This window comes from Filicampus tigris, chromosome 12 (assembly GCF_054856515.1).
Source record: "Filicampus tigris isolate MCC_2025a chromosome 12, RoL_Ftig_1.0, whole genome shotgun sequence".
NCBI lineage: Eukaryota > Metazoa > Chordata > Actinopteri > Syngnathiformes > Syngnathidae > Filicampus > Filicampus tigris.
This window is the reverse complement of record NC_141228.1, coordinates 10,946,942-10,970,157: the sequence shown is the minus strand read 5'-3', so window position 1 is coordinate 10,970,157 and position 23,216 is coordinate 10,946,942. Positions and strand designations below refer to the sequence as shown.

The 23,216-nt window shown below is 40.1% G+C and overlaps 2 protein-coding genes across 18 annotated transcripts in view; both read right to left on the bottom strand.

Moving 5' to 3' along the window:
• The window catches only part of prkacba (protein kinase, cAMP-dependent, catalytic, beta a), a 271,936-nt gene extending 261,752 nt beyond the window's left edge, over positions 1-10,184 (bottom strand). Inside the window, exon 1 of the mRNA XM_086046665.1 lies at positions 9,494-10,184. The gene's annotated coding sequence lies outside the window, so the exon portion shown is untranslated. The remainder of the gene's footprint in view (positions 1-9,493) is intronic.
• A 10,875-nt stretch (positions 10,185-21,059) lies between these two features.
• Positions 21,060-23,216, bottom strand: part of adgrl2a (adhesion G protein-coupled receptor L2a) — a 116,910-nt gene continuing 114,753 nt past the window's right edge. For 10 of the 17 annotated variants that reach the window (XM_086046841.1, XM_086046842.1, XM_086046847.1 and 7 more), the window contains one exon: positions 21,060-23,159. In XM_086046841.1, the coding sequence (XP_085902967.1) occupies positions 22,273-23,159 (887 nt within the window). In that variant the 3' untranslated portion in view covers positions 21,060-22,272. The remainder of the gene's footprint in view (positions 23,160-23,216) is intronic. The other 7 variants (XM_086046851.1, XM_086046852.1, XM_086046854.1 and 4 more) reach the window with 4 other exon arrangements.

Below are 23,216 nucleotides of genomic sequence, written 5' to 3'. Positions count from 1 at the left end.
TGGTATAAAACAAGGGTAATGTCTTAATCATCCAGCCTTTCATCCAGGTAAAGTACACTCCTGAGCACAATATTAATGAGTGTGGTGTCTTTGATCTTCTTATAACAAGGAAATCAACAGCTTTGCAATATCTATTAATGGGCAGCAAAACATTATTTCTTTCTGAGGTGAGGGCTTTGCAACTTTTCAAACGTAGTCCTCTCATTGTGGTGGTAGATTAGCTGTTGTTATTCATTATCAGTCAATTTTGCTTTCATTTGGATAGATCAATGTGACCTTGAAAAAACAGTTCATACGGGTCTTAATAGAGAATTGAGGTATTGTTTGGGCTCCTTAATTATGAAAATGAGATGCCGGAATTGTCAATATTGTATGTGATAAATAATGGCTTTCTATGAGAAATCAATTATGGGGTATGAGCAAAGACATCCATGAGTTATCAGCCTGTTACTTTCTCTTTAAATTGTACTTTCCATCCTTTTTTCTTTAGCATTCTTTAACCGTTTTTCATTGTGTTAAACCCGTTTGATGATATTGGTGCTTGTTGTCGTGTGCGCCTGTGGGCCAGCAGCCTGTCACAACCATCTCTTTTATTTTTTGTATTCTTTTTGCATTGAGAACATTATTTCCTTTTTTTAGCAGGCTCCACATTTAACTTATTAAAACAGACACACAAGCTTATTAACAGATCATACAACATCACCCCCTGGGGTCACATATTTTGATTTCATACATTTGTCCATAAAACAGACATCCCCTTGTTGAGGAATGCATCCCGGAGAAAATGTGAAGAGGGACAAAAGCCAATGGTTAACTGGTCAACTGTTACTTCCATTGACCATTATAAGAAATGTGAGGTTACTCACTAATGGACCATCTAACACCTGTTTGAGAACAGTTGTTGGTTTACATTCAACCTTCAGTTGCTGGCGCTGCAACCAACGCGAGTGATGTCATACACGCTGTGATTGCGAGATTACAATTTACAACATCACACGTGTGAAATGATGGGGATGGGTGGGGGGGATATTTGGACACCACCAGCATGCCAAATGTCAATGTGAAGGGAGCTGTTCTTCAATCCCTCCTCCGGGGAGATGTATATTTTAATTACAAAACAATAGTTTATAAATTAATTTATATATTACTTCAATATGATATTTATCATATGTGTTGTGTTATACGTTTGATCATTATTATAAAAAGCACTTTGTTACAATTGTGGTTGTTTTGCTGTAGTAAAAACGTTGAGTTGAGAATCAAGTTCCTCTTAGCTTGTAACAATGTAGAAGATGGTTTTTCAATGCTCACATTTTATATTGAAATCAGCCGAAATCACGTTGATGCCTGTTTTTTCTTGTTTTCAGAAAATGTCAAAAAAGTACTTAGGGAATTATGCTACAGTATTAGGCCAACAGTATGATGAGCTGTTTTCCAAAATGTGCTGAAAATCCCAATGTATATAGTTGAATCTTAACATGCCATAACACTATGTACAGACACTATTATCTTTTACTGAAGACGTTCAGACTGAGCAAATTAATTGTTTTAACAGGAACAAACTAATGTTTGTAAAATTGTAGGTAATTACTGCACATATTTTTGAATAATCATACTTTTTATTGTTTTGGAAAAGAGCATTTCATATTGCCTTGGATGCCACTCCCATTCGCAGCACAGGAAAAAATAATCCATAATTGACATTTGTGTAATCAAGAAAATTAGGAAATTAGTGCTTTTTTTTTTTTTTTTTGCAAGCCAGCATTGAGAGGATCCTTGTAAATATGTCCTCAGACTCATACAGTTGTTCCCTCCTCTAAATTCAGTCGTCCCAAAGGATGTGAAACCTCCATTTTTCCTTGCAACAGTCTAGCAAACACGGAGCTCATAATCGTGTGTGGAATTAACTTCTCAAACGATACAAGAGACATCAGGTCACCCACAAAATTGAACTTTTCCACTGAATGAAAATCTATCCCTGAAGACAGTTGCAGCAGGGTCAAAGTCAACAGCGTGACATGTGGAGGCACTTCAACTGGAAGTTAGCAGTGCATCTCATTTCCAAATAGTTTGAAAAGGGCTCCAAGGATTTAGATCACTGTCAAGATACAGTATTTTTGATTTGTCCAATTTCACTTCTGTGAAAGTCCAACGAACAGGCTGTTTTCAGAATGTCAATATTGTGTATCATAGCCATCATAATGCTCACATATGCCGCTTCAGGACTCGGAGGTCTCTTCAGAACCTGTTGCACACTGTGAAACGGATGATTCCCAGAGATTTCCTGGGGATATTGGATTTCCCCAAGCAGATGAATCTATTTGTGACCGACATGTCAATTTTTCCAGCGCATTTTTTAAGGACCAAGGAAGGAAGCTTCTGACATCTCACAGCTTAGGCAAACACATGTTCTGCTGACCAGGAAAAGCTTCACATCTCGGTGTGGGGATATTGCTTTATGAGATTTTCTTAACAACCTTCCCAGGTGACAGAATGACCACTGAACCGGCTCCTAGATGGAGCAAATGTGAGCGGGGGGCTGCTGACCCACATTCAGTTTGAAGAAAACCTCCTCTGAAAAATGTTGGCGAGCATGTGGAATGTGGTTAATGTGGAAAACAAGAAAAATACTCATCTAAAAAAAAAAAACCCACTCAATAGTCTCAGGTCACTTTTATATTTGCTAAATCTTAGTCGGTCAGGAACTGAAATATGTTCCAGATTTCATGAACATATTATAATAATTTTGTGGACAGGAAAAAAAATAGTGTCCTAATAGCTGCGTGCATTAAAATCAACCAGATGATTTATGATATCCAGTGTGACCAGAGCTGGACTGTGGCCAGTGGGCATATCGACTTTTCTCAAGGTATTTCCTCCCAAAACAGACATTTTCTGTTTCTCTGTCTGACTTGAGAGAAAACAGGACTTTAATGGCTTGCAGGCCGAGTTCATTAACAGTACTCCTTAAAGCAAAAATATAGTGATCCTGGCAGCTCCTGGCAGTCCTACATACAGTAATAGTGTACTGTACAGTATAATCAGGTTACTTGGAAATGCCTTAGTCTGAATATGACACTTGCTACAGCAAAACTGAGAGCCACCATTAGCATAGCATTATGATAATACACCATTTGAATCATACAACAATGGTGGTTTTGTGATGTGCTGAAAATTCAGTTACTTTGAATTATTGTTTAGTGCAGGTTTGCTAGTTTTTAGTATTGTTTTTGTAATATGGGTTAGTTGTAGTAGTAGTCGGTATGAAATTAAAAAAAAAAAAGTCACCCAAGAAACCTTAACAATAAGTGTTGTGTAGTAAAAACTCAACAAAAGATAGTAACAAAAATAACTAAAAACGAAGAGATGAACAACCATCCACAATCGAATACAGGTACTGTATAACAGTTCATAGACCTTGCAGTGCTGACAGAATGCCCACCTCTGCTCTAATTATAATTTGTTTTAATTAATTTTGTTTTGTAAATGGAAAATGTTGTTTGAGTTAGAAACCCTCATTTTTATTTATTATTTTAGCTTAATTCAAGACTTTTAATTGTCCATACAATGAATATAAAGTCTTCAAGCAAGGTTTTTATGATTTTACAAATGAGACCATGATGATTTATTTTTAAAAAATCATTAAGGTGACCAACCATATACATTGGACAACTCAGAATGATAAAAAAAAAATAATAATAACCCCCCCACACACACAGACCTAAAATAATGTGGTTGTGATGAATTAACCCATCACATTCAATCAAATAACAAATTCAATCAACAAATAGAAGCCTGAATCATTTGTTCTAACACTACTGTTGTTTTGTACTGCCACTCACATTTTCCCACGTAGGGGGAGATTGTGTTCTAGTTTATGTGTTACAGTCTGCTTGGCCACAATTACAAAAAAAGTACGTTTGGCACAATGTCGCAAACAGAACACTGTACCAAATAACACCTTTATTAGGGGTTCATCAGAGGCACTTTAAATGGTGGCTGTTTTGTGCTGACTCACATACAACTTGAGTTTGACTGTGATTGGTTAATTCTGAATAGAGCCACACCTCAATTATAAGACGGCGTCTACACTTGGGAAACCACATTATCTCAATTGTTTTGAAATGGTGTCATAAATGATGACACAAAAACCTGGCAATTAAACAGGGCTGTGCATGCTTTTTATATCCACTGTCGACGTGAATGTGAGTGTGAAGGGTATTCGTCCATTTGTGCCCTGTGATTGGCCAGCCTCCAATCCAGGGTGTGCCCCATCTTTCAGTGAAACTCATCTAGGATATTATGCAGCTCATCTGTAACCTTAATGCGGACAAGCGCTACATAAAACGGATGGATGTTTTAGTCCCAATCAACCGTTCCCTCCCATTTATAACCATATAAACACTGAACATTAACCACCTATTAGATATTCATCCCTATTTGACGAAATGTAACTTAACAGTTGATAAATAAGTAAAAATGACATTTCAAAAAGGCAGGCTGTTTATCCTTTTTTCCCCTCTCGCTAAACATAAAGCTTCGGACAGCTCCATGACTGACTGAATCTCCACTGAGGAGCATCTTTTTCCACCAGACTCAACTGGCGGATATGCCGAGAGGGGTTTGTCTGTCTGGAAAAGCAACGCTGAACTTTTGGGCAAACACTTGTGTTCATGTATGGGTCAGCGGAGTGTGTGTATTGTTCATGTCCGTCTCTTTTACTTGCTGAAACATATCCGTCCGCGTTTGACAGCATGGGGGCAGACAGCTTCGTTGCACATTCTGATCATTTAAATGCTCAAAGGCACACTTGAAGAGCAGAGTTGTTAGAAAAAAAGAGACTGCACACAAAGAGATAGCCAGAGAGCAGCCCTTGACATGCTTCTATATCACATAAGGGACTGCCTGCCACTTTCCAGTGAAAACTAATGCTCACTTGTCAATCTTCCAAGCGCCAGCCTGAGAGCGGCCAGTCCTATGGAGACCTATTGAGGTGTATGCTTTGTTTCATCTGGGGCAGGCCTCAGAGGGGAGCAGGTCTATTGGATCTAGGAATTGTCTTCAAATACGGAGTACCGGAAAAAGGGCACATTTGATATAACCCCGGGGCGAATGTGCTATATACTAAGCGAGTGAACCGAACCTACAATTTTTATGGATTTGCTGAGCTAGAGATTTCAGCATTTTATACTGCCAGAACTACAACTGTACTTTGACAGAAGAACTAAAGAAAATAGCGTTAAGGTCACCTTAGAAAAGAAGTTTTAGTAACAATAAATCAAGCACATGTGGCCAAAAGACACTAACAAAAAACCATCATTACATCTCTTTTAAATTGCTGTAAAGTGTAATTCAACAATTTATTAAACAATATAAAAAAGATGATTTTATTCACTAATTTCAAACATTTTTATTCAACAGTTTAACAAATGTAGAACAATATAAAATAACACAGTGAACTACTAAAAATTGGCCCCTCGGAAATAATGAATATACCGTACAATCCAAACAATATATTTTTTTAAAAGGTTATGATCCTACACAAGGCGTTACCATCATTGCTACTTGCAAATGTGCATGATCAAAAGATTAGACGATTGACTGATTGCTCCTGGCTGCACAGCTAGCTATTAGCGGCTAAACTGCGAATGTTGATATGGGCAGACTGTGCAAACTCTGCTTGCAGTTAAACGCTTTCCACTTCATCACTTGGGTGCTACTTGTTCAAATGATTCAACAGGTTTGCTGTATTGGCTTGTTTTTAACGACATACCTTCACAAAGGCTTCATTTACTCAATGTCGCACTGCAGGTACCGCCACACAATTCATGGCTGCCCATCAGCTGTGCGTTTAGCTGCACGTTTGGTCATTGTTACTAATACTTTCTGTTTAATGGGCGGGGGGGAGGATGTATATGCACCACTTAAAAAAAAAAAAACTGTCAATCCGTGTTTAAGACATAGGTTGAAAGCATGGAACACATTTTGCTTTACATTGCGCATGTGACTAATAAGCGTACTTACCGGTACTTTTATACACAAAAAAGCTATCTTCTAAAACTGTGCAATTATGGCTATGAGAAGTGTAAGGATGACATCACAGAAATCTGATTTGATATTCTATGTTTTGGTGTAAGGTCATGATCTCATTTGCACATTATTGCTTTTCCGTACATGATCTTGCCTTTGATCTTGCAGATCAAGTCCAACATTTTTTAAGTATGTAATAGGGTGTTCATCCTGCATATTTTCCTTCTTAGCATTCTTAGGAGTCCGTTGTGCTTTGGCTCAACTAAGGAAGTCAGTGTCACTCATTACTAGCACTGAAAGAGATCGTGTGTTTCTCAGATTATTCACAGGGATTGTTCATCATCCCGCTGTCACAGATTCCAGCGATGGGAGAGGATCTTTCTTCACGCCTTAAAACAACTGACATGGAAAACAACAGCTGCAGCAATAACGACTCCCATAAAAACGATCCATAAATGCACAAAAAGAAAAAAAGTGTCTCTTCACTAAACTGTGTGTTTTACAGTCATCTCAATGACTTAACACCTCTTTTATTATTATGCTTGTTTCGAATTCATGTAGCTACTTAAATCATTTGAGCCTTTGAAACTCACTTATTGAAATTGTACTTTTATTGCTTATCTGTCTAAAGAAGTTCTTCAGAAGTTCTTAAATGTGTAAATGAAATTTAATTCACTATCAACCATCATCATCAAAGTGATATGTTTGTATTAAACATTGTTTTTTATGACAGAGACACTAAGATACAAAACGTTACCTTGATAGCTGCATGTGTGACTACCTATTGGATGTTGAAATGATGTTTAAAGAGTCCTGGAGTTAATCTGATTTACAACAAAGCCATACAGGTGGTTAATAGGTGAGGCAATGTGTGAAGATCATACTGAATGGAAACAACAGCTGATGTTATCGGTAGGCATACTGGTTGTGTGTGTTGGCAAGGTTGCGGGTTGCGATGGGGGGTTTTATACCAGGAGGTGAAACAACAGAAGAGTCCCGGATATAACAACAGCGATAAGCGCTCTCTAAAATCAGTAATTATCTATGGACGCCTAGCATTTTAAAATCCCTGTTATTTCGTTTTATGCCTCTTTCCCACTGCGTATCTGGCATCACATTGAACACATCACTACCAAAAAACCTAACAAACAAGTGACTCCTGTATTTACTGCGTCTCCTGCATGAGACACACTTTAGTCAAAAGGAGACAGAGCATCATCAAAGTGGAGACTCTGACACATAGGTTGACGAATTAGTGACAAGCAGTTGTTTACATCACCCACATGACATGGCCACGTCACACTCTAGTACCTTTTGACAGGTGAAAAGCATAAATAGTGAGTACAGAGTCATGCCATACAGTGGAAAAGGGACATAATGTAACCCTTTATTATTACAAGCATTCTACAACCATTGCGATGGGGCCTCTTTACATTACAAATAAAACCATGAGTTTAGGTTGTGCACTGTTTCTTCCCTCTCCCACAGTGAGGACAGCCATGGAAAATAAATGAGTGGTGAGGAGTGCTGTTAGCCAACAGCCAATTCCTGGCAAAGCAACCGTCACCCTGTGCCTTTTCCCATCTACTGCACTTTGTCATTATGCAAGGCAGCAGCTGCGATGGCTACCTAACTAACTAAGACCGGGTGAGAACCTGGGGTGACTCTGACTAATGAAGGTGAAACGCAATGACACTCCATCTCTGCATTAGCCTGCCCATTGCCCTCCCATCAACCTTTTTCTTCATCACGTTTCTCTGTGGGCTCACAGTGACCCAATCCGCCTCACTCATCTGGGTTCCATGACCGTTCTAAACATAGGTCCAAATCGCACTGCTTTTGCTAATTATCTTGAGAGGAAAGTCGTGTTTTCCACCTTTTCTTGGCAGATATTGAAATCATGTGGAATGTGAATCCTTGGTCAGTGGCATTCTCATTAATGACAAATGTTCTGGTTTAATGTTATGCTGTGACAAGCTATCATATTGAGAAGATGATAACAAAAATAACACTTTGACCCAAATATTGCTGTTGAAATTAAAATGAAAAAAGTTAATAATGGTCAACACTTGGGGTTTTCAAAGCATTCACACATCAAATATTGAGTTGATGTAGGAGCTGGTAGCCTCATCTCTAAATCTAATTATGCTTATGGGTCCATATCAGTAACAGTGTGACTGTTTTTTTGTAACAAAACTTTAAAAGTACATGAAAATAATAATATATAAATAATAGAAAAAGATTCATTCTGTGCATGAATATTAAACAAATACCTCCCAAAGAAAAACAACTGCTACCCAACATATTTTTAAAGTATTGTTAACTTTGAAGGCATTATCATGAATAAAAATGAATCATTGTAATTTGTGCTTTAATTAATCACAAAGACATGGTAATCCATTTCAATTCATTAATGTGCAAAAACTTACCAAACCCACTAATTACTGATGCACACAATATGTTCAATTCGATCTGCTTAAATCCAGTAGGCCACAGTCACCCTTACAAGCTAGCGAATCATTCAATGTTTAAAACAGCATTGTACTTTAAAATGATCATATACCTTTATGTAGAACACAAGTAAGAAAAAAGGAAATTACTAGCAAAGGCTATTTAAATGGTTGAAAAACGAGCACATAAAATAGACTACCGGTAGTTTATTCCATTCATGTTTTTTTTTCTTTGGATAATTAACCTATGGCCAGCACACAGTTTTGTTGCTTTTTTTTTTTTTAAGGGATAATGGATTTAACAGGCTGGCACCGATCCTGGCGTCATCCTACTATCTACTTGTATTATGTAAAGGCTGAGCAATATAGTAGAGAGTATGTGACCCCAATTACTGTTTATCTCAATCACTTGTAAAGCTTGAATCCTTTGAGGCGGATTTAAAGTGATCATCGTTAGTCTAACGCAGGGGTCCCCAAACTTTTTCCAGTGAGGGCCACACGACTTTTCCCTTCTCTGGTGGATGCCCGGGGTCAGTTTGTAACAGAAAAGGTGTGACGATCGCAGGGGTGCCTAAACGTAATTATTTAGTGGAGGCCTGTCACAATAACACATTTTTGTGGATGATATATTTACACAGAAACTATCACAATAAACAATAGTATCATGTGATTGTTGTTGTTTTTTAAATGACACTGATATGTTATAGCAAATATAATAAACATACACCCTTTCTGTTCCAAAGGATATGGAACATTTGCATTGCAACAAATACCTTACCTTGGATAAATAAATACAGTACATTGAAAATTAAATTCAATTAAAAAGTCTCAATCTCTGTTATTTTTTAACAACAACAATGCATCCAACAATGCACATTGGACACATGTGCACACACATATTTTTAAATAAATGCATAGGCAGGCCTGCAATCATTTTAGTGCCTATGGCCATTTTCTTGTGAAGGCATTTTCAAGGGCCAATATAAAAACAGAAGATGAAAAATATCACTTACCATAGCTGCACTTCAACGATGGCCGCTTGTATTCCAACAAGTTTTAATTACAGTACTGTACTATTATGACGACAGAGTGCAGTGTCACAGCATTTGCTATCAATCCATTTTCTGAACCACTTTTCTTCAGGTTGTTGTTCGTTGTAGTATTTGCGTTACTGGACATCTTAATCTGGCGATGAAACTTCACTTTGTGCCGTGGTTAAGCCTGACGTACAGTTTCATCAAAGCGTGGAGAATCTCACCGTGTAGCCAGGTTTCCATGATTAACAAATGCAACAGTTCCGAGTTCAGCGATTTCCCGCTAAGTGGTGTTTCAGATCACCCGTTTTGTGTGTTATGGATCTGGCCTCGGCAACGGAGTTTGAGTGGTTAGCATTTGCTTTCTCCTAGGCAGGTAGCCCATCTCGGCAGCCCCACTTTTGTTTACTTTGCCTCCGCCACCTACGGCGCCTGATAGACGCGACAACAACCCACGCAGGTCCCCTTTATTCGAGTGCGGTTAAAAGTCGCTTGAACTCGTCCATTTGTACTGTAATCCAATGTCGATTAAAGCCACACGATTATAGTATCCATCAGAAAGGTAATATTGCAGTTTGAGGAAAATGCACACCGGACGTGCAAGCGCTCCGGCGGCTGCCTGAAGGCCGTCAATATCTTCTGTCAATTGCTGACAGTTTCCACTCCAGGTAGCCCTGGCTGCAGAGCTCAGTTCAAGCTTGCCTCATCCTAAACGTTTGACTCCGCCCACAGGGCTTTTTATTGTCTTATTTTTTCTTTTTGGTTAAACTATTTCCTGAGGCTTTAATGATGTGCCGTCTTATAATGTCACGTTTAGCTTTTAACACGTTATTGAACATCGAAAATGACAAACTTTCAACCCTCAGTCAGTCGGGTCGGAACTACGAACTGTTGGCCGGAAGTGGTCCAAACGGCCATTTAACGTCCATTCTGGGTGAACAGAGGGTTCTTGAGCCAAGCCAAGCTTGTAAAGCGTATTCAGGGGTCTTGAAAATGAGGCTGTTGATGTTAGTTCTAGGTTGGTGTCTAGGCCACTGGGTTCAAAAGTTGTGGTCAAAAGTCGTCCTCCACTGAAATGAGTGGGATATGTAGTATCACATCCCTCCAGTAGAAGGCGCACTCCATGTATGGTTGAGGTTAGCATTTGGGTTTCAGTCAGTTGATAGTTTGTAATTTTTCAATGTGAAATTACGTAATTTAAAATTGTGACGTCATAAGACGTCATATCATTAAAGCCGCCAAGGAAATAGTAAAAGAAAAAAAGAAGGCACTGAGATGTCGAGAGTTCATGTGGGCGGAGTCAAACGTTTAGGATGAGTCACGCCTTGAACTGTGCCCTAAAGCCAGGGCTTACTCTTCTCCTGACGCAGAGCCACGACCAACGGGCCGGCTGACGGCTGAGGTAGCCTCAACTATGGCTCTCAGGCTTCAGTTTGAATGGAATGTCACGTTATATGCATGTTTTAGCCTCGATCGCGTTGCCAGACTGAAAAAAAAAATTATAATGCGTCTCCGGTATTGTTCAGGGGGCCGGGCCAAAGGTGAGGGTGGGCCTTAGTTTGGGGACCCCTGGTCTAATGTAATGTCAAATAACCAAATATCCATCGAATGTTTATCAAGAGATTTGTCTTACTTCAATGTAAATCATTTGTTTGAGTGTGCACAATGCAAGGAGGAGTTAGAGGTGCTGTGAACAGACTAGTCAGCACTTTTTTTCAGGTTGAGGCTCGATTGCATCGAGTTGATTCTGAGGGTGTCGATGAGATGCAAAAGGTGAAAATTTATGATGTAGGGGGGAAAAAAAACAAAACCAATATATATTCATGAGCTTAATTACAGGATGTGCTAAAGTGATACTATTTCATTATTTCCCCTATTGTCAAACAGCAACAAGCTCTGAAAGGTGTCGGATTACAAAGGTGTGCCAATTATATAGATATTACAAGCCAATTCTTTTCCCCTGGCTGGCAGGTTTGCAACATTGTTGAATGCCTGCAATTTACAGACAAATTGTTTACAATAAATCGGTTGCTGGCAGCCCGTGGACAAGTGGTTAGCTCATCTGCCTAAGAATTCTGAGGTTTGGGGTTTCGAATCTTGGCCGAGGTTTTCCTGTGAGGCATGTTCTGTAGTGTTTGTGTAGGTTTTCTGTGGGTCATCCGGCTTCCTTCCACATCCCAAAAACATGCACATAGAGTTAATTGAAGACTCCAAATTATAGGGTATGACTGTCAGTGCAAATGGATTGCCCAATGATGTCCCCTAATGAGACCAAGAATTTATCTGTAAGACTTTTCATGATTCATCCTCATACAGTATGAGTGAATCAAAAACTAGCACTGTGGTTTTGCTAGTCATTAATGTCTTGCATCGTCCATCTTTTCATTAATTAAATCAAGCTTTTGTTAATTGATTGCTCACTGATTTGCAGTTGTTACTAGATCTCTTGTGGGCAACACGTGTCTGGCAACCCAGCTAACTCCCGAAATCATGCAGAGGAGTGCCGACTCAGTGCGGCATAATCATCGTGCTTATTTTTCCGATGAGTATATCCAATGCTGATTAATGCCACTGAGCAAACATGCACAGAGAGTGAGGTTAATCTGCAGTGCTGTTTTAATCAAGTGGACCTTTGTTTTGTTCAACTACTTTGTTTGTCCTGGACGCCCTGCACTTCCACAGGCTCATTATCAATCAAGACATTCTGCTAGATAGGACCCCACCTACTCTCCGCTTCATCTTTTCCATCTTTCCCAAGATGCAGTCTATCCATTATTGCTTAAGCAACAGTGGGACCCTGTCAGCTGCCGTGACCCCTCAGGACCTCTGCCACTATCGACCATGTGAGCCAGTGTACTGTTTACGGGAAACATATTTTCCTTTAACCGTGGCAGTAAGGTCCTCGAGCAGTGAGACACAAAGCGGCAATGTGACTGACACAGGGTGACAAACGCTTTGAACCCGACAGGAAATTAATGCACAGTTCGAGGAATAACACACTGCACGAAGCATGCTTAAATTGACACGTGTAAGGTGACACATGTAAATATTACGGCTGTGGCCTCCACTCTGTGTCTGGGTGTTTTTTCTCTTTCTTTTATAGCAGAGATTGTGCTGGCATTTAATACATCTAAAAGGTTCTGCAATGACAGGGGTACTGCACCACATTATGCCTGAGTGTATTAGAGGGTAGATTTGGCCAAAATCTCTAGCAGCAGGCCCACATTGGAGCGTACTTGTGAATGTCAGAGTAAAAAGCTTATCATTTCTGTCCCAAAACAAATCATACCGGACAACAAAATGTAGTATAAATGGAGGATCAGTGGTCATATGATCCAATGACCCTTTTCAAAAGAAGCATAGTGGAATGGGAAAGCTAGATTTCAAATAAAAAGTCAGCAACCAGGACAGTTGCTTTGAGTGTTTTATACAATTTCAGATCTCCAAATTCAACATCAGAAAAAAAACAAAACATTTCAGTGGTTTATTGCTTTCTACTTTGACCTCCATAAAGTTCAGTGAAAGATGTCTTTTAGGTTATTTTGTTTTTGTTTTTCCCAAATCCTTCTAAATTAAACAGACATAATGGCAAACTAGCACTAGCAATATCATAACCTCCTTGGTTGTGGCAGCCTTCAATTTTACTTGTATATCTTTAGTGTGGGAAGTTTGGACATCTGGTTTGGGTCTTGGGCGGCCATAAGATTTAAAGTGTTAAGCCATGGGCACCTGCTGAGCTCCACAGTAGTTTAGTTTCCTCCACTTCTACTACTTTAATCTCTGCCCTCCCCTAATACAGCTCTTTAAGAAATAAAAACAACAGTCTTTTTTAATTTCATTTCATTGTTTCTCCAAATATGCCCTGAACCAACCTTGTAAAATCGCAGAAATACAACCGCCCTGAGGTCCTTTCAGACATACACACAAGTCATACATCACTGATGTGCCAGCCGCAGCTGGAAGCCATCGCATCAAAGTGAGTTGTAATGTGGCTCTTGTTTGATTTTACCTTAGAGCTGAAATCCCTGATGCTCCCAAGACAAAACTACCATTCAGCATCTGTCGGGATCCCCACGGCTTTGTTTAACACATTAGAAGCCTGCAAGTGCAGGAAAAAACTATCATAGTACCCAAAAGATACGAGCATAATTAAGAGTATGCATTCAATTGCCATGTGAGGTTATTAAAGTTCTATCCTTGTGAAAAGATCTGCAGGGGTGGACTTTCAAGTGTGAAACTAATCAATCATGCAGGGCCACCTTAATCCATTACACTTGCTGCTATTGAAATACATTGAAATTAAAAGTCTATTTCCACGACTTGTGCTGGAATATGTAATAGGAACCATTCATAGTGCCGGGTGCCAATGCTACAATTATTACAAACTATAGCCAAAGCAATTTAGGCTGTCGTATTAAGAAGAAATGGCATGAAAGGAGGAAGCACGCCTGACGTGAGACCATACGATCATTTAAATCTAATTTTGATTGCTGGCAATATGAAACCTCAACTCAGATATCATTAATTGCTTGTCTGCTATTCCCTTTCTTTTTTTAAGTCAACATAAAGCCTCTCTTCCTCCTGCTATCTGCAATGGGATCCAATGAATAGGAAATGGAATTTGCATGATTGGCAAGACCTCGTAATGTCCTTTCTAAGACATCAGATTGAAATCGATCAAAAAAAAAAAAAAAAAAAAAAAAAGGAGGCCCCAGTCTAAAGGACAATTTTATTAGCAGTGGACGGATCTCAAGAGATTTCCCTAACAATCCATTTGTCACAATAAAATGGTAATTTCACATTCCTGCAGTTAGTTGATAGAATATTGCAAACATGTTGTTGGTTTGGTTTGGCATTGAATATCCACAATCCGCATTTTTAGACCAGATCCATCCATCCATTTCGGTCTTCTTATCAAGGCCACCCGAGAGAGTGAAGGCCATACAGCTGGTCCATTGTTTCACGGCCAAACGATATCCACACTGCTCCTCTTGAATCTGAGATTCGACTTCTTGACCGACCCTCCTCTTCAGGGAGGCTGAGGAGTGTGATCCCTGTGCAGTTGGAGCACACACTTCAACTTCTTAAAGAGGGGGACCATCATCACCGTCTGCCAATCCAGAGCCACTGTCCTTGATGTCTATGTGATGTTCCAGAGGCATGCCAACCAAGACAGCCCCACATTCAGAGCCTTTAGGAACTGCGAGTGGATCTCAAACACGCCCCGGGGCACTGCCACAATGAGCTTTTAAACCACCTTGGTGACCTTAATCCCAGATATGGGAGAGCACACTTCAGAGTCCCCAGGCTATGCTTCTTAATAGGAAGGCATTTCGGTGAAATTGTCTTCTCTGAGTCTTCTCTTCACCGACTCACAATGTCCAGAGTTGAGGTCAGCAGCGTCCCATCCCACTATAAACAGTGTTGATGGTGCACTGATTACCCCTCTTGAAATGCCGGTTGGTGGACATGAAATTCCTCAAAGCCGTCTGGAAGTCATTCTTCATGCCTTCTCTAAACTCCTCCCACACTTCCATTTTTGCCTCAGCAACCAACAAAGCTGCATTCCACTTGGTCAGCCAAGTACCCCTTCAGTTGCCTGTGGAGTCTCAAGGCCAAAACAACCCGATAGCGTTCCCCTTCTTCCCCGGCTGCCTAGTGTGTCCTGGTGCCAAATTGAACACACCCTTACGTTTGAACATAGTGTAGCACAGAAATCCAATTACAAATCACCACTCCGGTTCCTCCCATTCATGTCTTTCCAGATCTCAGTGTCATTGGCCACGTGAGCATTTAAGTTCATCAGCAGATAAAGGGAGTCTCCAGTGGGTGTGCTACTCATGACTCCAAAAAGTGGGTACTCTTAAGTCGCTGCTTGGAGCATTGGGACAAACAAGTCAGCAACAGTGTGTCGAGTTAAGCATTACTATATGTAGTCAGAATCTCTCAACCTCGCACATTAGCTCAAGCTCTCCCCCTGCCAGAGAGTTGACATTCCACATCACTTTAATTAGCTTCTGTTGCCGGAGATCACCAAGATCCCCACCTCATGATAAGATAAGATAAGATGAGATTTATTCGGCCCCCAATGAGGAATTTTGCATCGTTTCAGCAGCACTAGTCCATTTTTTTTAGTACACAAAGCATCTTGCACAAAATAGGAAACCAGTCACCACCCAGTTCACCAATGCACCTGGCCCCCTGAGCCACTCCCACAGGTGATGAGCCCAAAGGAAAAGGGGACCCACATTGTTTTTTCAGGCAGTGCCTGGTCAGGTCCCTTGTGTGCAGGCATGGCCACTAGCTGCTCGCCACTGAGCCCCACCTCCAGGCCTGCCTCCAGATGACCTGTGCCTGGGCAAGGGAAAACTATCCCTCACCTTAGACTAAATTGCCCTGGATGATTCTACCAGCCAGGGGCTTAAAACCTGAACAATTTAGATCTTAGGATCATTGGAACGCACAAACCCCTCAACCATGGTAAGGTGACTGCTCAAGCAGGAGTCAGTCTAGTACAGTATTTAATGCAGAAAAGATGTATTTCACAGCGATTGTAGCCATGAGGTATGTAGTATATGTCGAGTATGTACAACTGAGTCTTTGCAATGCATTTCAATAAAAAAGGAAATCAGTAATAATATATTGAAACTGACTTGAAGCTAGGTACTCAATTTCTCCTGTTTACTTTCTAATTTGACTAGGGTTTGGATTTGGATTAATGCATGTGGGCTACATGACTTTTGATTAATCTTAACTCAAAGATGCATTAACGTGGAAACATGTTTGAGACCGTCCCATATATTCAATTGTCAAAAAAAGTCATACGATTTCTGTCAGTTGGTGTAAGTTCCACATGACAATGTACTAAACAAGTGGGACAATGACATCAAAGTGCAAGTGATTTGACAAAGATCACTTAAAAAAAATGTCGTTTGAGTTGTTAACTAGCTCACGGTCATAACGACCCTGTGGGACCGCTTGGCCGAGATCAGCATGACAAGGTTTTCTCTTGTACGGTTCCTTTGAATGGTAATGAGAAACTACAGTCCAACAGAGACATTCATAATATATTTTCCATCTTGTCTTCACAGAACACCTTTGCCACCAGCAAGGAAATTCTGAATCAATATTCCGTGTCAATGTGCAGCTGCACTCAAGGTTATAACTCTTTTCCCTCTACTTATTAATTATAAACGCAGCGCAGTCCATTGGCTGCTTTATGGATCTCATCCGTGTCCTGATGTGAGCGGTCGAGGTTCCTGGGGTGTTTAAATGGTGCTGCCAATGTGTTGATGTTTTAGATCCTACTATTACACTTTACATGTTTGGAATGTTTTGAGTACATCTGGAAATATAAGATATTGGCCTTCAGCACTCTAATATATGCTAATTCTCTTATAGCACATTGAAAGTCTCTAAATGTTATCAATTCCTGTCTGTACTTAAGTGTAAGGGTGTACTTAAATGAGCAGAATGATTCTACATCAATTCCAGGTACTGAACGAAAAGGCAAGTCAAGGTGGTTTTATTTATATAGCACATTTGATACACAAGATAACTCAATGTGCTTCACACAAGCAATGAGACAACACCTACAAGCACTTACAAACACAACAGTTAACATAATTCAAAAGCAAAGCAGAGAAGACAAAAGTATACTTTAAAAACAGTTGGGTTCAAATTAACACAATTTTGGGTAAAAACTGGACCGATACACAAATTGGGTCACTCTGACCCACTTTCTTTCATTGTTTTGTACAAAACTACCCATTTTTTGGTTGTTTTCTGCAAAAGCAACCGAGAAAGTTGTCGATTGGTCCATTTTTTTTTTACCCAAAATTGTGTTATTTTTAGCCCAACTGTTTTTAGAGTGCATGTTGAAAACATTTAAACATATCAACATAAAACTTAATGGGATTTTAAAAATTCTAGTTTTCAACCAACAATCAGAATGCGGTTTCTGTGGTGAGCTAGCGCTGCTGCTGGTCTGCCGCACATTGTACTGCAGTTGCCTTTTTCAAGTAAAATTTGTGCAAATTCAAAGTACACTTGTCCAATTAATACACAGGAACCTGCAATTGAAAATTTGACCTGGCACTTTGCTCTGTCGTAGCCCACCTGAAAATGGCTATTTCCAATGTTTGTTTGAAAAATTAACCACAAAGTGAATTACTGTTTTCCTGGTACTCAAACTAAATTGCTACAACAACAACCATAATTGCTTTTAAATGGATGAGCTCAAGGTGTTTTCATATTTAAGTAATTTATCACCAAATAAGCTGCCTTACACTACTGTGATGTTATTCTATTTTAAACAGCATGATGGAAGAAGAAAGACTGTGGACACTGTTGATGACTTTAATTTTCTCTTTCTCTCCCGATGCAAAGTATTTAATCATTTTAAAGTCTTGTTTGAGCATCTGTGGAAGACTGACGATGATCCCTCAGTGCTCCCTGAACCTCTGTTTGTAGTCTCAGCTTTATATGGAAGATTTATGCAGTCTAACAATGTAACATTTCATTATATCCAACCATCTTATTTTTGTTAGTGTATGATTAGAATATACTTATTCTGATTACTGCCACTTTTGCAGGACTCACCTTCAAAACCTGTCTCAAAAATTAAACGTTTCCCCCCGAGGTTAAACTGGAACTCAGTACACTGGCACAGTACGCTTTATTTCATTTTCTCTTCTTCAGTCAGTCACTCTCATCCCTTTTTCATTTGAAACCCTGCATCTGTTTTTTTTTTTCATAATTATGGGAGGGGATTATAGTGAAGGCAGCTAGAGCTGCAGGTTAATTGGATTTTTCACCTCAGCGGGACCAGATCTAAGTTGCCCATGGGTCGCAAATCTGCACATTTGAAGTTGGGGACAGGACAAAAGAGGCTGGGGGAAGAAAAGAGTGAGCAGTTAAAGGGTCCCCTTTGACTCGAGTTGCCAGATACTGTGCAACTTGAGAACACAATCACTTTCATCCATGCTGATGACATCTGCAAGTGTTGCCGTGTTTTCCAATCTCAGGAGTTATACAGACGCACATAACTATTGAAGTGACTATTGACACCTGATCCAGCGAGGGTTTGGAATAAAACTTTTTCAAAGACACTTAAAGTACAGTGTAAGTGCTCCTTCATCTCTTTGAATAAACAACAACATGGATAAAGTCAACCCTTAAAGTTAAATGAAAAGCCCTTCTGATGATTTTTTATTTTCATACCTACCTTGGGACACTAGTTAAAATCAGTGATGTGTGCTCAGGTCCATCTAGTGTGGAAAAACGTGAGAGGAACACGTCTTTTATGAATTGAAATGTAATAATGCAGTCGTGAGGGGCTTTTCACTGCTCTAAAAATATGATCTATGCAACTGTGTGACATCCCGGAATGGTTTTATTGTTTACAGCTACACTTGCAGTCCTCACAACACATATCACATTTATCAGAAAAGATGTCTTTCACATAATTGCATCATATACTACAGAGGATAAATCATAATTGTTGACGTTGATTCAGCAACTACAACAATCGTTTGGTTGCTATTGTTTTCGTCGAGACAACATTCACATTTTTAAAATCAAAGCCCCGTTCTGCTGACAGTCTTGTCTACCTCAGTTTCCTCAGCGCAGACTGCCTCACACGTCTGTGGGAACATCCGAGCCCGCGGCCCCCCGGCTCCTGGCCTACTTCTGAATCGATGTTTGACAAAGGCCGAGTCTCTCCCTGAGCAAAAGGCAGAGAATTAGAGAGGCTCTCATGTGGTGAGAAGGCCACACGCAAAGCTAGAGGGTGCCACGTCCACACTATCCATCACAGATAAATATCCTATACCGGATCATATTTCCATGCTCTTAAGCACAAAAACAAACCTGCTTGCAAGTTAGGTTTAGCTGCATCTAGGTTTGCAGTGTGAGGATAAACATAATTAAATTTTGAGCAATAATCTACAATGTCTTCCTGAGAAAAGTTTTTGCTATATTGTTCAGGCACTGACACTACACTAGGCCTAAGCATTTGAGGGTTGGCATACTGTAAAACATAGGCATGATCCAGGAAAGAAGCAATAATCCATTTAAAAGTCCTAAAATTCGTTACCCTTTCCCAAATTTCCCTCTCATGCGACTCTAAAATAGGTGTCACACATTCAGTCAGTGGCGCTGCTGTAATGGCATGTGGTACCATCACTGAAAAGACAGCCTGTCAGAACTAAAACAGAATGCTGAACGGTGTGGCTCATCCATCAAATGCCTATTTCTTTTCCTCATGAGTTTTTTTTTGGCCAATTGCCTACCTATGTATAATTATGTCTAAAACTTTTGTCAGTTGCTTCACTTTTTAAATGCCACATAATTGTGGTTTGAGTCAAAACAGTAGCCCACTCACTGTCATGTTGTGTAGCTCTGACAAAGAATGCATTATTTTTTCAAAGGTCTGAGTCGTTTACTTCAATGCCAAATGGTAATCAGTGCAATTTCCAGCTCCCCCGCTGAGATCTTGTCACTTCGCCTCAACTGGTGTTACATTACAGTGCTTCGTAAATTAGCATTACCTCAGTTGTAACACAGGTAGGAACTGAGTGTGGGCTTCAGCTGCAAAGGACAATTAGAGCAAATATGTGTCATACTTGGGCATATCTTGTATAATATTTTTCTACAAGCGCAGCCAAGCGTAACATTGACCAGTTGTGAGCTCCGTGGATCACTCCCACATGCTAATCAAGTCAAAAACCAACAAGATTTGTGTGCTGATGCTACACTATGCCAAAAGTAAGGCTCATTCAATAATATACTTAATGGAATACTGTAAATCAGAGTCATTGAACTTTTATTCATGTTACAACCACACATAACCGTTTACATAGCAATTTTCCTACCTGAGTTTCTCATCTTTGAATAACATGAACAGATTTGGTGTCTCCAACAAATGTGAAACGAGCTCTCTCGAACTGTGCAGCCATTAAAGAAAAAAAAAGAGTTAAAGCGGAAGTCAACGCAAACATATATTTTTTGAAGAATATGTTTTATGAAAGCCCACCAGTTGAAACAGGCCATTCTGATAACTATTGCGTTTATAGAATAAGTGTTAATCCACTCGTTTTTAGCCATCTCTGGGGGGTGGCCATTTTGTATTGAAAATGACATCACAACTGCTCACAACGACCAATCACGGCTCAGATTCAGAGAACGGGTCAGCTGCCATTGGTCGGTGTAAGCAGTTGTGATGTCATTTTCAGTCGACAGAAGACAAAATGGCCACCCCCAGAGATGGTTAAAAGCAAGTCCATTTTGCTGCTTAATTTATATTCCACAAACGCTAAATTAATCAGAATGCCGTGTTTCAACTAGTGGGCCTGCTGGGAACATATTCTTGAAAAAAATATGCTTGGGTTGACTTCCACTTTAAATAAATTAGACACAAATTCAACAAATTACCTTTCAAGCTGGTTGGGACCTGAGACAAAAGGGTAGTTTATCCATAGCAAAATAAGTCAACGTGATCTGATGTCCTGTAGTAGCAAAAACACCATTAACAAGCAACATGGCATTTGACAAAAAAACTCACATTTATTGTATTTGTCAAACAAGTGTTGAACTTTACATCAGTCTTAGAGTGGAGAGCCCGTTGTAATATGTTTACACAAAATCACGAGCTACAGTACAGTATGTATACCAGTGCTGGGAAAGATTTCCCAATTATTAAAAGATTTAATAAATAAACTGTTTAAGGCAGTGAAAGCAAATTAATGATTAACATCAACAAAAAAAAAAACCCTTCATTTTCAAACTGCCCATCACTTTGTCAAAACAGTTAAAATATGTACTGTACTTAATGCATAAAGTAACGCCACTCTGGCAAAATTAAATCAACACAATTAAGTGGGTGATATTAATGAAATCCAGACAGTATAAACACTGTTCACTAGTGGGAAATGTGATAAAGCATCCATGTATTTTTTTTATGTATATTTTATTTCTTTACATATGTCTTTAACGTTCAAACTCACTACCATGAATCAACGGTTGAAGCCACTATGTATAACTTCTAGACAATAGTCTTTTAAATGTTGAATTTTGTAATTAAACAGTTTCTTCATAATTACGGTTTCCCAAGAATCTGTATTTTACACCAGCAATACAACAAAATATATATTTATAGCCATTATTCTTGACTACAGTTCCAATGTACAGTTGAGAAAATATAAGGCCAGGGGCTTGATTGCTAGTGGTCATACAATCGAAACAGCATGGGGATGAAGGATGACCAGGACCATATATATTCCTTTGGGGGGGAAAAAAGTCTGTACAGGCTAGGGTCAATGTCCCGGTCCATGAGTGTCATTTTGTTCACAATCAAAAAACAAAAAAAACTAAACAAAAACACAGGGTGTTGGGAAGTGTATGTACAACCATTTTAAATGCTTTTCGAGGGATCAAGTAATGGATCTTTTTTTTTTGTTTTGTTTTTTGTCCTTTTGTATTTCTATTATGGTACCGTACATTTTTGACAGCAGCAGCACATTTAAATACATAATTGGCTTATCTCTAAAAATGAAAATTTGACTCTGTATTTATGTACACTTATTAAAACGTTGCACAGCAATGGCTGAAAAGAGCGGAAGGATGACCTGTTTGGGGAAATAAGAGTGCTCAATGGCTAGTTCAAATGACACACCTCCTACTTCCTTCACTAGTTTGTCCACCAAATGTTCACTGCTGAAAATGGTCAGGAGAAGGTTTGGCTGTTCATCTTAATACATTTAAAGGCTTGTGACTAGCTGCATCTGTCCTTCCCGTACATCGCCCTCCGGTATGCAGCCGTCTTTAGTGATGGGGATAATGTAACCATCACTAGTCCCTTTGCCTATCTGGTAATAGGCTTGCAGCTGTTGGCCGACTCCTAAATTAGGCATGCTCTTGTAGTAAACGTCGTCATTCTCGCTCCTCTTGGATGGAGACAAGTCCTCCACAACTTCCGGACTGCTCTCTGGATAAGGAGAGTCCCTCAAATTTGGCATGCTAGTGTACAGGGAGTCTCTGTTTGGAGACTGCAAACTTTCCTGGTCGTTGTTGTCGGGTGTCAGCTGGCCGACAAGGGTTTCCACTCCCCCGTCCAGCCTCACCTTTTTCTCAGGGGCATACAGAAGCGAGTGAGTCCGCTGGGGGATGAGCGGCGCCTCCAGCTCGTGCTGATGGTGCAGCTCGAGGCCCGCCGCTTCGCCCATGCGCACCAAAGAAGAAGCGTCAGCGACGATGGCGTCGTCTTCGCTGCTGTTGCCGCCCACCGCCGTCACCTTGGGTGGAGCCCGCTCCTTTATGTGGTGGTGATGGTGGTGGTACTGCAGTGGCGGCGGAGGCGGCTGCTGCTGTTGAGGATGATGGTGGTGATGGGGAGCGTGATGCAAATTGGGGGGCTGCTGTTGTTGCTGTTGGTGGCTTTTGTTACAGGCACGCAGGTTGTTGTGTACAAGCTCAGAGATGATCATTTTCTCGAAGGCAGCGTCGTCCAGACTGAGTCCGCAGTCGACCACCTGTACACTGTCGCCGAAGTCCGCACTGCGGAGTGAGTAGCTGTTGTTAAAGTTACCATTTAGCGGTAGTGTATCCATTGCACTTGTATCCCTCACCACATTGTTCAGTGAGTGCCCTGCAAAGAAAAGACAATGACTTTCCGTTATTTTACAACTTAATAACGCGCACCTGC